The sequence below is a fragment of the Canis lupus genome, chromosome 20 (genome assembly GCF_003254725.2).
Source record: "Canis lupus dingo isolate Sandy chromosome 20, ASM325472v2, whole genome shotgun sequence".
Classification (NCBI taxonomy): Eukaryota; Metazoa; Chordata; class Mammalia; order Carnivora; family Canidae; genus Canis; species Canis lupus.
In genome coordinates this window covers 39,597,307-39,612,958 of record NC_064262.1, presented here as the reverse complement: position 1 = coordinate 39,612,958, position 15,652 = coordinate 39,597,307, and the positions used below count along the sequence as shown (strand labels likewise).

General features: G+C 39.0%; 1 protein-coding gene across 3 annotated transcripts in view; it reads left to right on the top strand.

The window, feature by feature from the left end:
* Positions 1–15,652, top strand: part of RBM6 (RNA binding motif protein 6) — a 124,802-nt gene that overhangs the window by 13,960 nt on the left and 95,190 nt on the right. For all 3 annotated transcript variants that reach the window (XM_025455915.3, XM_025455914.3, XM_035703170.2), the window contains exon 2: positions 11,952–12,062. In XM_025455915.3, the coding sequence (XP_025311700.1) occupies positions 12,019–12,062 (44 nt within the window). In that variant the 5' untranslated portion in view covers positions 11,952–12,018. The remainder of the gene's footprint in view (positions 1–11,951; positions 12,063–15,652) is intronic.

The following is a 15,652-nucleotide window of genomic DNA, read 5'->3' as shown; positions in this document are numbered from 1 at the left end:
CAGGAAAGAGGGAGAAGCAGGATCCTTGATGAGCAAGGGGACCAATGTGGGGCTTGATCCCAGGCCCTGAGATCATGACCCGAGCTGAAGGAAGACGCCCAAACAACTGAGCCACCCAGGTGCCTCTCTTTTCCATCTTTTCACTTTCAACCTGTTTATGTCTTTGGATCTAAAGTGAGTCTTTTGAAGCATATACAGCTTATACAGACATATAATATAGCATATACAGTTGATCCTTGAACAACATTGTGGGTTGGGGTGCTGACTCCAGGCATTGTCAAAATACATAATTTGACTCCCCTAAACTTAACTACTAATAGTTTACTGTTGACCAGATGATAAGATAGTCAATATATATTTTGTATGTTATATGTATTACATGCTATATTGTTAAAATAGAGAAAAGAAAATATTAAAATTATAAGGAAGAGAAAATACACTTAAGTACTGTCATTTTTTAAATCAATACCATACATCTACATTGTTCACAAAATGAATTGTTAGTACCTATATCAATATTGTATATTGGACAGCCCCGGTGGCACAGCGGTTTAGTGCTGCCTGCAGCCCAGGGTGTGATCCTGGAGACCTGGGATTAAGTTCCATGTCTCCCTGTGTGGAGCCTGCTTCTCCCTCTGCCTGTGTCTCTGCCTCTCTCTTTCTCTCTGTCTCTATGAATAAACAAATAAATAAAAATCTAAAAAAAAATTGTCTTATATTATAAAAACACTATAGATATTTATACATATTACTGAAACTAGACATCAAAAGTAAAAAGATTGGGGTGCCTGAGTGGCTCAGTCAGTCAGCATCTGACTCTTGATTTCAGCTCAGGTCCTGATCTTAGGGTTTTGAGATGAAGCCTCTGCACCTGCCTCCTTAGCAGGGAGTCTTCTCTCTCTCCCTCTCCCCCTCGCTTATGTGTGTATGTTCACTCTCACACTCTCTCACTCTCTAAAATAAATCTTTTTATTTTTTATTTTTTTAATTCTTTTTTTATTTATTTATGATAGTCACAGAGAGAGAGAGAGAGGCAGAGACACAGGCAGAGGGAGAAGCAGGCTCCATGCACCGGGAGCCCAATGTGGGATTTGATCCCGGGTCTCCAGGATCGCGCCCTGGGCCAAAGGCAGGAGCCAAACCGCTGCGCCACCCAGGGATCCCCTAAAATAAATCTTTTTAAAAATGAGAAGATTTCTATGCAAAAGAAATACATATTTATTTACAAGTATAATGATTCATGCATTGGTACCAAAGAAACAGCAGTATGATTGCTTTGTGGTAGCCTAGCCTATACATTAATGAATTAATCATTGTAAAATGTTTATGGCATACAGTATTACAGTTATGTTTATAATACAGTATTGGAAACACAGATTTTAAAAACACTTGTAATGATAGATTGATATGCAGTTTCTCAATTATAGGAGAGAAGCATACTGTATGGTCATGTAACTCTTTGAAAGCAATGTTATAAAATGGTAACAAAACTAGCACATTATTAGTTTTTGTTTTTTTTTAAGATTTTATTTATTTGTCATGAGAGACACAGAGAGAGGCAGAGACTTAGGAAGAGAGAGAAGCTGGCTCTATGCAGGGGGCCCAATGTGGGACTCGATCCTGAGACTCCAGGATCATGCCGTGTGGAAGGTAGGCGCTCAACTGCTGAGCCACCCAGGCGTCCCCACATTATTAATTTTCTATTAAATATCACTTATCTGTCTACTTCCATGCAAGCCTTGCATGTTCTACATGATGAGTACTTGTGTGATGATGACAACAGAACATCTCATATGGTTCTTGCCATACAGTTATATTTCCACCCAAAGACACACACATATACAACAAATACATTAACTGTTCAACATGATGATTATTTACTGTTCATGAAATGGAAGTGGACCATCATAAAGGTTTTCATCCTTGTTGTCTTCATGTTGAATAGGCTGAGGAGGAGAAGTGGGGTTTGGTCTTGCCCTCTCAAGTGGCAGAGGTAGAAGAGGTGGAGGAGATGGAAGTAGAAGCAGGAAAGGCCTACCACACTTTAACTTTATGGAAATACATTCTAATTTCTCACTTCTTTTGGTTTCCAGTTTCTCTAAAATTGTTTCTATGATGGTACCAATCCATCCACTGTTTGCTTTAGTTTAAGTGCTTGTACCTTAGAAGGGTCGTATCATAAAAGAAGTCAAAAGCATTTCAAATATTCAGAATGCTTCTGCCAGATGTCTGATGTCAATTTGTTTTCTGGGACTGCTTCTTCTCCATATTTTTTTCTTTTTAAAAGATTTTATATATTTATTTGAGAGAGAGTGTGTGAATGAACAGGGGGAGAGTCAGAAGGAAAGGGGCAAGTAAACTCCCAGCTGAGCAGGGGCTGATTCCAGGACCCTGAGATCATGACCTGAGCTAAAAGTCTTAACTGATTGAGCCCCAGGTGCCCCATGCTTCTACATCTTCTTCCTCTTCATTGGGCATGGTTTGGAAGTACTCATCTCCATCAAGTCATCTTCTTTTCATTACTCTGGTGTGGGGTGTGAATTTCTCCAAGATCTATATTTTGAAGCCCTTCACCCGCCATCTTTTTTTATCCGCTCTTTCATAATTTCCTAGATTGGCTCTGTTGTAAATCCTGTGAAATCTTCACAACATATGGACACGGTTTTCTCCAGCAGGAACTTACTGTTTCGGGCATAATGGCTTTCATGGCTTTTCCTATAACACTGGCATCTGTTTTTTTTTTTTTTAAGATTTATTTATTCATGAGATACACAGAGAGAGGGAGAGAGGCAGAGACACAGGCAGAGGGAGAAGCAGGCTCCATGCAGGAAGCCCGATGCAGGACTCGATCCTGGGTCTCCAGGATCAGGCCCTGTGCCAAAGGCAGGCGCTAAACCACTGAGCCACCCAGGGATTCTCCAACACTGGCATCTTTGATGGTGTAATCCTTCCAGACTTTTGGGGCGCCTGGGTGGCTCAGTTGGTTGAGCGTCCAACTTTTTTTGTTTTTTTTAAGATTTTATTTATTTATTCATGAGAGACACAGAGAGGCAGAGGCAGTCTCCCTGCGGGGAGCCTGATATGGGGCTCAATCCCAGGATTCTGGGATCACGACCTGAGCCAAAGGCAGACTCTCAACCAGAGCCACCCTGGTGCCCCAAGCATCTGACTCGTGGTTTCAGCTCAGGTTGTGATCTCATGGTTGGTCATTGAGATTGAGCTCCATGTGGGGCTCTGCACTCAACACAGTCTGCTTCAGTTTCTTTCTCTCTCTCCCTCCCCCTTTGCTTCTTTCCTCACATATTTTCTCTCTAAAATAAATTAATATAGTCTTTATTTTTTTTATTTTTATTTTTTTAAATATATTTTTTAAATTTTTATTTATTTATGATAGTCACACAGAGAGAGAGAGGCAGAGAGAGAAGCAGGCCCCATGCACCGGGAGCCTTACGTGGGATTCGATCCCGGGTCTCCAGGATCGAGCCCTGGGCTAAAGGCAGGTGCTAAACCGCTGCGCCACCCAGGGATCCCTAATATAGTCTTTAAAAGAAATCCTTCCAGGGTTTCATGATGTTCTATCAGAGTTCTGTTTCATGTCATTGACAGTCTTTTCCATAGAGTACTGTTGTATAATAAACCTTTAAAGGTCCTTATTCCCTGATCTAGAAGCTGGATTAGAGATGTGTTTGGGGCAAGTAGACCACTTTTACATTTTTGGTGTTGAACTCCTGGGGTTCTGGGTGGTCAAGGGCATTGTCCATTATGGAAAGAACTTTAAAAAGACAATGCTTACCAGCAAGGTGCTTCCTGACTTCAGAGACATAGCTTCAGTGGAACCAGTCTGGAAAGAAGGTTCTTGTTCAGGCCTTCTTGTACTGCAAAAAGACTGGCAGCTGTTGTTTATCTTTTCCTTTCAAGACTTGGAGGTTAGCAACTTTATGGATGGATCATGAACCTGACTCAAAATAGTAGAGTTAACCTCTACCTTATTGCCTTATATCTTGTACTCTCTTCTCTTCCTTACTAATAGATGTCCTTTTTCCCCCAGAGTAGGGCACATTCATCTGTATTATAAACCAGATAAACTTTTTCCTCAGTGATTTTATTAGTGGCCCTGAGAACTCAGCTGCTGCTTCTTGTGGCAGAAGCTGCCTCTCCCGTTATCTGACATTGTTTTTTGAGCCAAACATCTTTCTAACATTTTTTTTTAAGATTTTATTTATTTATTCATGAGAGACACACAGAGGCAGAGACACAGGCAGAGGGAGAAGCAGGCTCCATGCAGGGAGCCCGATGTGGGACTTGATCCCGGGACTCCAGGATCATGCCCTGGGCCGAAGGCAGGCCCTAAACCGCTGAGCCACCCAGGGATCCCTACATCTTTCTAAAATTATCAAACCATCCTTTGCTGACATTGAATAGTTTTAGATCCTTCACCTTTCTTTGCTTTAAGTTGTCATATAATGATTTTACTTTTTCTCAAATCATATTAGAATCTGTAAGTATGCCTTTCTTATAGCAATCCTTCACCCATGTAAAAGCTGCATTTTCAATATGAGATAAAAAGATATTTTGCAAAAATTAACGTTTTCATGCCTACTGGTATAGCTCCAGTGACAACATCATGAATTTTTCCTTCCTTCGTTCCTTCTTTCCTTCGTTCGTTCCTTCCTTCCTGTCTTTTATTTTTATTATTTTTTTAAGATTTTATTTATTCATGAGAGAGAGAGAGAGACAGAGGCAGAGGGAGAAGCAGGCCCCATGCAGGGAGCCCGATGTGGGACTCGATCCCGGGACCCCAGGATCACACCCTGAGCCGAAGGCAGACACTAACTGCTGAGCCACCCAGCACGTCCCTTTTTGTTTGTTTGTTTAAGATTTTATTTATTCATGAGATACAGAGGCAGAGACACAGGCAGAGGGAGGAGAAGCAGGCTTCCATGAAGGAGCCTGATGCGGGACTCAATCCCGGAGTTCCAGAGGCAAAGGCAGACGCTCAACTGCTGAGCCACCCAGTCGTCCCTTTCCTAATGGTCCTAACACTGGATTCATTTGTCTTGAAACAAATGTGGTTGCAGCTGCAACCACAGACCTCTATTCAACTTTTTCTTGTAATGTTACGACTTTGCTTCTTGGGAAGACTTTGAGCATCACTAATGGCACTTCCTATGGGTCCCATGGTATTATTCAAGGTTTATGATCTTGCATTAAACATGATGAGAAATACAGGAGAACCGGAAGAGATCACTTTTTACTGTGATATGCAATCTGCCAGAAAGGCCAATTGCCTCTCTAGGGATGATTAGTGTCACATGATTTTTTTTTTTTCCACATGATTTTTTTTAAGAGGATACTTGCAACATTTGAGCTCACTGCAATAGCAGCAGGAAATGACTGAAATTATTACAGTAGTACAATATGTACTATAGTTAATTTTATGCAATTATAATTTAAACAACATCTTTATATTTGTTTACATTTTACTCAGCCACAAATGATATCAGTTACGGTCTGTGAGTTTATAAGTTTTGATAAATTTTAACTTTTTTTTAAAAAAAGGATTATTTACTTTAGAGAGAGAGAGCAGCATGAGTACAAGTGGAGCAGGGAGGCGCAGAGGGAGACAAGCACACTCCCTGCTGAGTGGAGAGCCCGACACAGAGCTCAATTGCAGGATCCTGAGATCATGACCGGAGCTGAAATCAAGAGCCAGACACTTAGCCAACTGAGCCACCCAGGCTCCCCCAATTTTTTTTTTTTTATAATAGATTTGTGTGTATTTTATGGTAGTAAATGATCAAATAGGCTAATATCCACATATATTTTATGCCTTCGTGATATACCTAATTTTTCTTAGTTTTATTTAGTATTTTTAGGTTATATGGTTCATCTTCAAGTTTTCAACTTTGTCATTTCCAAAAATTTTTCCAATATATTTATTGAAAAAAATCCATGAAAAGTGGACTCGCCACATTTCAAACTTGTGTGTTAGATCATGTTTTTACATTTTTTCTGCCCATCTCCTCTTTTTTTTTTTTTTTTTAAGATTTTATTTATTGATTTGATAGCACAAGCAGCGGAAATGGGAGAGGGAGAAACAGACTTTCTGCTGAGCAGATCGCCTAACATAGGGCTTGATCCCAGCGTAGGATCATGACGTGAGTTGAATCTTTTTTTTTTTTTAATTTTTATTTATTTATGATAGGCACACAGTGAGAGAGAGAGAGAGGCAGAGACAGAGGCAGAGGGAGAAGCAGGCTCCATGCACCGGGAGCCTGACGTGGGATTTGATCCTGGGTCTCCAGGATCACGCCCTGGGCCAAAGGCAGGCGCTAAACCGCTGCGCCACCCAGGGATCCCCATGACGTGAGTTGAAAGCAGATACTTAACTGATTGAGCCTCCCCCATCTCCTTTTTTGATTAGAAAAGTTTAAACTTTTTACATTGAAAGTAAATACTGAAAAGGAAGAACTTCTGCCATTTTGCTTTTTGTTTTCTGTGTGCCCTGTAGCTTTTTTTTTTTTTGTGCTTCTTTCTTCCATTGTTGCCTTCTTTATGTTCAGTTTTTTGTTTTGGATTTTTTTTGGCAGTAATATGTTTTGATTTTCTTTTTTTGATTTTCTTATTTTCTTATGTGTGTATTCTATAGATATTTTCTTTGTGGTTACCATGGTAATTACATTTAACATCCAACAGTTAGAACAACTTAATTTGAATTTATATCAACTGAAGTTCAGTAACGTACAAAAACTGTACAGCTTCTTGTCTTTCTGTTATTTATGTCACAGATATCACAATATATAAATTGTGTCCCCCATAACCTAGATTAGAAATTGTTTTTTTATGCATCTATCTTTTATTATTTATTTTTGGTGTAAATTATTTATTTTTATTAAAGCACAGGAACAGGACCCATGGGCAGAGAGAGCTGCCTGTGCATCTATGTTTTAAATCATGTGGAAAATAAAAAGTGGAATTACAAACCAGTTACAATAATACTGGCTTTTATAATTGCCCCTGTGTTTATCTTTACCAGAGATCTTTATTTATTCATATGGTTTGGTTACTGTTTATCTTCTTTGTCATTTCAACTTTTTTTTTTTTTAAACTTATTTATGATAGTCACACAGAGAGAGAGAGAGAGAGGCAGAGACATAGGCAGAGGGAGAAGCAGGCTCCATACACTGGGAGCCCGATGTGGGATTCGATCCCAGGTCTCCAGGATCGCGCCCTGGGCCAAAGGCAGGCGATAAACCGCTGCACCACCCAGGGTTCCCTGTCATTTCAACTTGAAGAACTCCTTTAGCATTTCTTGCAGGGTTCATGTAGTGGTAATGAACTCCCTCAGCTTTTGTTTATCTGGAAATGTCTTAATTTCTTCCTTATTTTTTTTAGAGGACAATTTTGTTGGATATAGAATTCTTGATTGACAGTTTGATTTATTTTCCTCTTAGTATTTTTATAAATTGTTCCCTGCCTTCTGGGTTCCAGGGTTTCTAATAAGTAATTGGATAATAATAATAATAATAATAATAAGTGATCTCTTGTCACTTCTCTTGTTGCTTTGTCACTTCTCTTTGTCTTTGATCATAATGTCTTTTTTTTTTAAAGATTTTATTTATTTATTAATGAGTGACACAGAAGGAAGAGAGAGAGGCAGAGACATAGGCAGAGGGAGAAGCAGGCTCCCTGCAGGAGCCCGATAACAGGACTCAGTCCCCTGGATCATTACCTGAGCTGAAGGCAGGTGTTCAACCACTGAACCACCCAGGTGCCCGATCATAATGTGTCTTGATGTGAGTTTATCCTATTTGTACCTCATTTATTTATTTTTTATAAAGATTTATTTAGGGGCACCTGGGTGGCTCAGTCTGTTACTCATCTGCCTTCAGCTCAGGTCTTGCTTCTGGGGTCCTGGGATTAAGCCCCACATCAGTCTTTCTCCTCAGTAGTGAGCCTGCTTCTCCTTTTCCCTCTGCCTGCTGCTCTCCCTGCTTGTGCTCTCTCTCCCTCTCTCTTTCTTTGTCAAATAAATAAATATCTCAAATATTTGAGAGAGAAAGCTTGAGCATTCTTATTGAGTCTGAGGAAGAATCCTCAGACTCCCCCCTGAGCATGGAATTGGCCACAGGGCTCAGTCCCACTACTCAAGAGATCATGACCTGAGCTGAAACCAAGAGTTGGTTGCTCAACCACCTGAGCCACCGAAGCAGCCTTTTTGTATGTCATTTAGCTTCCTAGATTTATAGATTCATAGCTTTCATAAAATTGGAGGAATTTTTTTTTTTTACCATTATTTGTTCAAGTAATTCCTCTGCCCTATCTCTCTTTTCCTTCTGGGATTCCCTTCTCATTTCTTACATAATCATTTTCAGTTTGACAGCATCTCCAGGCCCTGTAGGTTTTGTTCTTCTTTGTTCATTTTTTTAAAAGATTTATTTATTTACTTGTTTATGGTAGACATAGAGAGAGAGAGAGGCAGAGACACAGGAGGAGGGAGAAGCAGGCTCCATGCCAGGAGCCCAACGCGGGACTCGATCCTGGGATTCCAGGATCGCGCCCTGGGCCAAAGGCAGGCGCTAAACTGCTGAGCCAGCCAGGAATCCCCTTGTTCATTTTTTTTTTTTCTGCTCTTCAGACTTTATAATTTCAACTATCTTCTTGTCAAGTTTGTAGATTCCTCTGCCTGCTCAAATCTGTTGAACTCCTCTAGTGAACTTTTAAATTATTGTACTGTTCAGCTCCAGGTTTTTTATTCCACTGTATAAATTTCTGTCTCTATAAATATTCTCATTTTGCTCATATGTTGTTTTCTTGATTTCCATTAGTTCTTTAAGGATAATTAAGATAGTTGTTATAAAGTCTTTTCTAGTAAATCTGATGTCTGAGTTTATTAAGAGATAGTTTTTGCAGTGTGTTTTGTTTCCTTGAATGAGCCACATTTTCTCGTTTCTTTGTATGTCTTAAGATTTTTTTCTTGTTATTGAAAATAATATGGTAACTCTGGAAATCACATTCTCCCCTTTTGTTGAGGTTTGCTTTTTTTTTTTTTTTTTTTTTTTTTTGAGGAGGGGGATTGTTGAAGGCTATAGTAGTCTTTTTTTGAGTTTTTTTGTAAACTATTTTGCAAAGACTATTCCTTGTCATTATTGTGTGATCACTGATGTCTATTCCTTTAGCTGATGTTCAGCTGTTTTCTGTGAATACTGGAAGCTCAAACAAATGAAAATGAACAAAAACCTCACCAATTAAAGAGAAAAGCCGAAAGATGAATAACCACCTCTGTCTGTTTTTGCATATTGGTTTTGTACTGGGACATTCCTTCAACATTTAGCTAGGCTTGCTGTGGGCCTTGGGATCAACCTGAGGTGAAAGCTTAAAGGCTTTTCAGGTCTTGTCTCATCATGTGTCTTGCCCTGGTATGCATGTAGTTTTCTAAATTTTCCCCTATACTTGTTGCTTTGGAATGTCCTAATTTCCCAAAGTGTTTTCACCCCAGCTTTCCCGTATCTGAGTCTGCTTTGCAGGTTTTATTAGCAGTGCTTGCCCCATCCACCACTAAAGTTCTCAGTTAGTGAAACAGAAACAGACACCAACACCTTGCACCCATCCTTCAGATTAGAAGAGATGTACATAGTAATTTGCAAATCAGGTTTCCCTCTGATTTGAAGGAGGGAACTGGGAAGTGGGCTGCCGCTTCAAGATCAAAACTGCTACTTACAGGGGCGAGTGGGACAGGGATGAGTGAAAATGCCATGAAACTTTACTATTATTTTGAAGATAGCCTTTTCTTGATTGAGTATTCTCTTGGTTGTTGTACACCTTTAGCTGTTTTCTTTCTTTTTTTTTTTTTTCCTTTAGCTGTTTTCTAAGCTCCACAGAGCTGCCTCAGACATCGTTTTTTGTTTTTGTGGTGGAACGAGACTTTGGAACTTCATCTGCCATTTCGCTGAAACTTGGTTTGTCTTTTCACTCTCTTGGTAGTGTACTTCACTCAAAAGTTTTTTATTTTGATGAAGCCCACTTAATTTTTCCTTGTGCTCTTGGTGTCATATTTAAGAAACTGTTGCCAAATCCAAGGTGATGAAAGTTTGCACCTTTTTTAGTAGCTGCAGCAAAGGTCCTGGAGATGACTTTTCAGCTTGATTTGGGTTACATGCCCATTTTCTTTTTTTTTTTTTTAATTTTTATTTATTTATGATAGAGAGAGAGAGAGAGAGGCAGAGACACAGGCAGAGGGAGAAGCAGGCTCCATGCACCGAGAGCCCGATGTGGGATTCGATCCCGGGTCTCCAGGATCGCGCCCTGGGCCAAAGGCAGGCGCCAAACCGCTGCGCCACCCAGGGATCCCTACATGCCCATTTTCAGTTTTTAAATTTAATTAATTTTTTTTTTAGCAGGAGAAAAGTAAATTTAGTGTCATACATATGAGGAATCCACAGAGACATGAAATTCCTAAGGCAGTCTGGCAACATGAGGTTTTTGTGACATACTGAATAAGGAGAGGGTTAGGGATCTGAGGGTATAAAGGAAAGGAAGAACCTTAGCAGAAAGGTGAGAAGAGATGTTTAGGAAACAAAGTTTGCCCTCGAATGCATGTTTTTGGTAAAGAGGAATTTCTGTTAATAGCTCTCTTCCTGATAAATTAGATAAGAAAGCGATAAAGAGCTTTTCCTGCTAGGTTTTGATTTTAATTCCAAATAATGTTTATCTCATAATGGTACCTCTTGGTACTTGCCCATTTTTAGAGCAATTATTGTGATGAGGGTGGGAGACTATTCTGATTGGTCAGGCTGGATTGTGCATGGACTGATGATGGTGTTAGTGTTAAAGATGCTGTTTCCAAAAAGGGAGGTGAATGGATGAATTAGTAAATATTTAGTAAATGTAAAACATTCTTAGTACATTTAGAATTTTTTTTTTTACATTTAGAATTTTTTGATGCTCCAGAGTACACATTTATTTTTTATTTTTTAAAAGATTTTATTTATTTATTCATGAGAGACAGAGACAGAGAGAGAGAGAGAGACAGAAACACAGGCAGAGGGAGAAGCAGGCTTCACACAGGGAGCCCGACATGGGACTCGATTTCGGGTCTCCAGGATCAGGCCCTGGGCTGAAGGCAGCGCTAAACCGCTGAGCCACCTGGGCTGCCCCCTGAGTACACATTTAAAAAACAATATTTATTTATTTGAGAGAGAGAGACACAGCAAGAGAGCACAAGCAGGGGGAGCTGCAGAGGGAGAGGGAGAAGCAGGCTCCCTCTGCAGGGAGCCAAATGTGGGGCTTGTTCCCAGGACCCTGGGATCATGACCTGAACCAAAGGCAGACACTTAACTGATTGAGCCAACCAGGGGCCCCCAGAGTACACATTTTTAATTAAAAATGTATTTCTCTTGGGGCCTCTGGGTGGCTCAGTTGAGCATTCAGCACAGGTTGTTATTTCAGGGTGGTGAGATTGAGCCCCACATTGGGCTCCACTGCTGGGCGTGGAGCCTGCTTGGTATTCTCTCTCTCCCTCTCCCACTGCCCCTTCACCCTTGCTTGCTGTCTCAAAAAAAAAAAAAAAATGTGTTTCTCTTGTTATAAATTAATAAGTAAATATAAGTGACTTCCAGGGATGCCTGGGTGGCACAGTTGGTTAAGCATCCGACTCTTGGTTTCTCAGGTCATGATCTCAGGGTCATGAGACTAAGTCCCAGATTAGGCTCTGTGCTCAGTGTGGAGTCTGCTTGAGACACTCTCTCCCTCTCCCCCTCACCCTACTCCTGCATGTATGTTCCCTTCCTCTCTTTCTAAATAAATTAATTAATGAATGAATTAAAAAAAATTAAAAAGTGACTTCCAGAAATATCCCTGTTATTGCTCCTGAGAAGCCAAGGTGGGAGAAATTAGTCTAACCTTTTCTTCATGTTCTAATGTGTTTATATTTTATGGTTTGTTTTATATAGGTACTACTATAACCAGAGTTTGGTAGCAAAAAGATCTGCTTACTGTGCCCTCTTGACATAGAAAGAGATGTGGGGGGATTCTCGATCTGCTAACAGAACAGGACCTTTTCGGTAAGTCTTGAAATTTGAATATTGAAATTGTAACATTTTAATGATAAGGACATATAATATATTTTGGTCTCATAAAGACGGATATTTTCTTTGTATAGAAATAGCTCTGGTTTTTTAAAAATAGAAACTATTTAAAAAATTTCTAGTCATTTCCAAAGTGCTTGTGAGATTGAATACTGAGCATGCCAAGTATTTTGTGTTTCAGCACTTTTTTTTTTTTTCAGATTTTATTTATTTGAGACAGAGAGAGCACGTGTGCGTGCATACAAGTGGGGAGGAGGGTCAGAGGGAGAGGGAGAAGCAGACTCCCTGCTGAACTGGGAGCCCACTGTGAGGCTTGATCCCAGGACCTTGAGTCCATGACCTGAGCTGAAGACAGTCATTTATCTGACTGAGCCACCCAGGCACCCCTGTGTTTCAGCAGTTTTTAAACGTTAAAAAATAATTCCCCAACTATTTTTTTAAGTCTTTTTTAACAAAGTAATGTATACTTGGCAAATAAGGAGAGCTAACAGAAACATACATGAACATTTATATTTGTACATAAAAGTTGTGTTAAGTTCACTAATTTATGTCTGGAATCCAGAACTGTGTTTGGTCCATGGCATATTATGTTTCAGTTACTAAAAGTAGTTCTGAGAAAAAAAATTACTTAATGTAATTTTCAAAGGTAAAATATTAAGGGTTACTGGGTAAAAAGATGAGTTGAGAAAGTAATACCATTCAGTTATTAGATATTTTGGATTTGTAGGGAGGATTTTATTTTATTTTATTTTATTTTATTTTATTTTATTTATTTTATTTATTTAATTTTTTTTATTTATGATCGTCACACAGAGAGAGAGAGAGAGAGAGAGAGGCAGAGACATAGGCAGAGGGAGAAGCAGGCTCCATGCACCGGGAGCCCGACGTGGGATTCGATCCCAGGTCTCCAGGATCGCGCCCTGGGCCAAAGGCAGGCGCTAAACCACTGCGCCACCCAGGGATCCCGGAGTTAGTTTTTTTATAGCCAGTATAATAAAGGATGATAGCTATATTTTTAAAGCTTTTGCATTGCGCTTACAATTTTAAAAATGCCAAAGGAATGTGGTTTTTCTGGTTTTACTTGTATGGCAAAAAAAAATCTGACCTTTAAAGTTATTTCTGAAGCATCGACATTAAAAATGTTGATCCTTCAGTTGAAACTTCTGTTATTGGTGAATTTTCTTTTGGTTCGGCAGTCTGCAAGATTTTATCAAGAGGTATTCTCATTATTCTGAAGCTGGGGGTTCCAGGGAAAAATTAGGTAGTCAACTGAATTTTTAAAACCCATGTAATAATTTAGTAAAGCTAGTGTTTCATAAATACTAAACAATAGGAGTCTTTTGGCTCAGCAATCTTTAAAGCAATGGTGATGATGCTGGATATGTTTTTCCTTTCAAAATTTAAGGTCTGCATCAGTGGTCAACAAACCATAGCTGCAACTCACTTTTGTTTTATTGGAACACAGCCATGATCATTTGTTTACAAATTGTCTATGATTGCTTCCATGCCACAATGGCAGAGTTGAATAGTTTTGACAGACCGCAAAGCTTAATAATAGCAATATTGTGTGGCTTTTTGTGGACAGTTTGCTGATCCCTAGTCTAGATCAATGGGCTTATACTTCAACATTTTTAAATATTTAGATTGTAATCTGCCCCTTTTTACTTATACTTATGGATAACTATTTTGTAAGTAAGGCTGTTTTTCATAAAATTAACCTTATTTAGATTGTTTGGTAAGCCTTCAGAAATATTGGGTAATCTTTGCTCTGTTTCATAACTGTAAAAAAATTTTCAAAACATTTTTTCTTTGACCAATTTATTATTTAAAATGATATTCTCCCACCTTAATTTTAGTTTAAATATAAGTTGTTATATATTCTTTTTAAGATCTTTGACGAGAAGGGGAACATAGTTTATATAGCATAACTTTTTGGAAGACTAATTTGGATTTTTAAAAAGGCATCATGCGGGAAAATGATTTTATATTTTATTTTAACAACTTCTTAGATTTTATTTGATAAAAATGATTTTCATAGTCACTGCTATTTTATGTTAATAGAACTGTTTTTTGAATTGTCTGCATAAAATATGGTTCGAAGAACCTTAGTACAGTAGGTTGCTCTATTTGATCTTCCTGACGTAAGAGGGCAGTATTCTTAGACAGTGTTAGAAGCATTCTTGTCAGAAAACATGTAGATTTAGATGCGTCGGTAACCATGAGCGTTGGCTGAAGCTTAAGTCTTCCTTCAAGCTAACTATTGAGATTTAATGATTTTAAATAGGGGAGACACTAGAGTTAGTGGTAATGTCTTAATTTTAGTGCAAAACTGTATTGTATTCTGAGGAACATTTAGACATACTTCTCTTATGATGAACCCCACATAGACATAACTTATGTTTAATGGCAGCTAATGGAAGTCATCATGGTCTGAAAATCCATTAAATATGCACCTTTCTAATATTCAGGTTACTGTTGTTAAAGTCTTGTTACTTAAGAAAGGGTTTGGCCTTGTAACTCTTTCTCTTGAACTGAGTCACCTGGAATCAGTTGTCCTTTGAATCTTTCTCTGGTGGTGTAGTCTGCACTCAGATGGGTCATATAATAGAACCTGTATATTCTGGGAGGAGAGAACTGAGTTGGACTTGATTTCCTAATACTTTTGTTTTACTGCTGACTAGCAGGTAACTCTTCAGATCATTTCATGTTTTCCTTTTTCTTGCCCTCCCCTCACTCTCAAGCTCAGAATCCTAGGTATCTAATTGCCTATTTAATTTCCCTTCTACCAAATGGTCTGAAGGTTAGGGAAGAATTGGGTAGAATGAAAGACTAGGCCAGTCCTCATTTATCTCTTGAGTTTTGTAAACTGAGAATGTGAATTTAATACTTTGCTTATTTTTAAATATATTTTACTATTACTATGAAAAACTAGCATGAGGAATTAGAATCTTGAATATCAGCTGCTTCTTTTGGGACCTGGAGATAATATTGAAGGCTCTCTCTAGGTCCTTTTCAGCATTAAGCTTCTAGATGCTGTTGGCTTGGTTAGGTTGATGTACATATGCTTTGTGACATAATTCATGCTGCCTTTTGTGATACTCTTGAGTAGTTATAATAATAGGACCCAGGTGAGAGCGCTTCTTGGTGGAGCCACTGTAGAACTGGATTTTAGATGCAGCCAGGACTGATGCTCAGCTGGTGTACACTTGTGTGCTCCTACTGGTGATTTACAGCCAGTGTTCCTTCATCTTGGGCGTGCATCCATTCTGATCTGGGTGGTGTCCATGCTGTAGTTTAATCAAATATTTGGAATGTTACCACTGAATGCAGAAATGAGAATGACACCTCCTGAAATTTACTGTAATACACTTATAGTGCATTGATTTATTTGCTGTATAGGATTCATCATGTTGATCTTGGAATTCTAAGTTCCCTGGCTGTAGGAAATGGAAACTTTTGTAGTGTGTCACCATTGCTAGCTTATCTGGTGTTGCGGATTTTCCCTGTTGCAGGACTGGGTGAAAGCTTTTTCTGCAGCAGTCATGTTGAAAACCTTGTGTTGACTT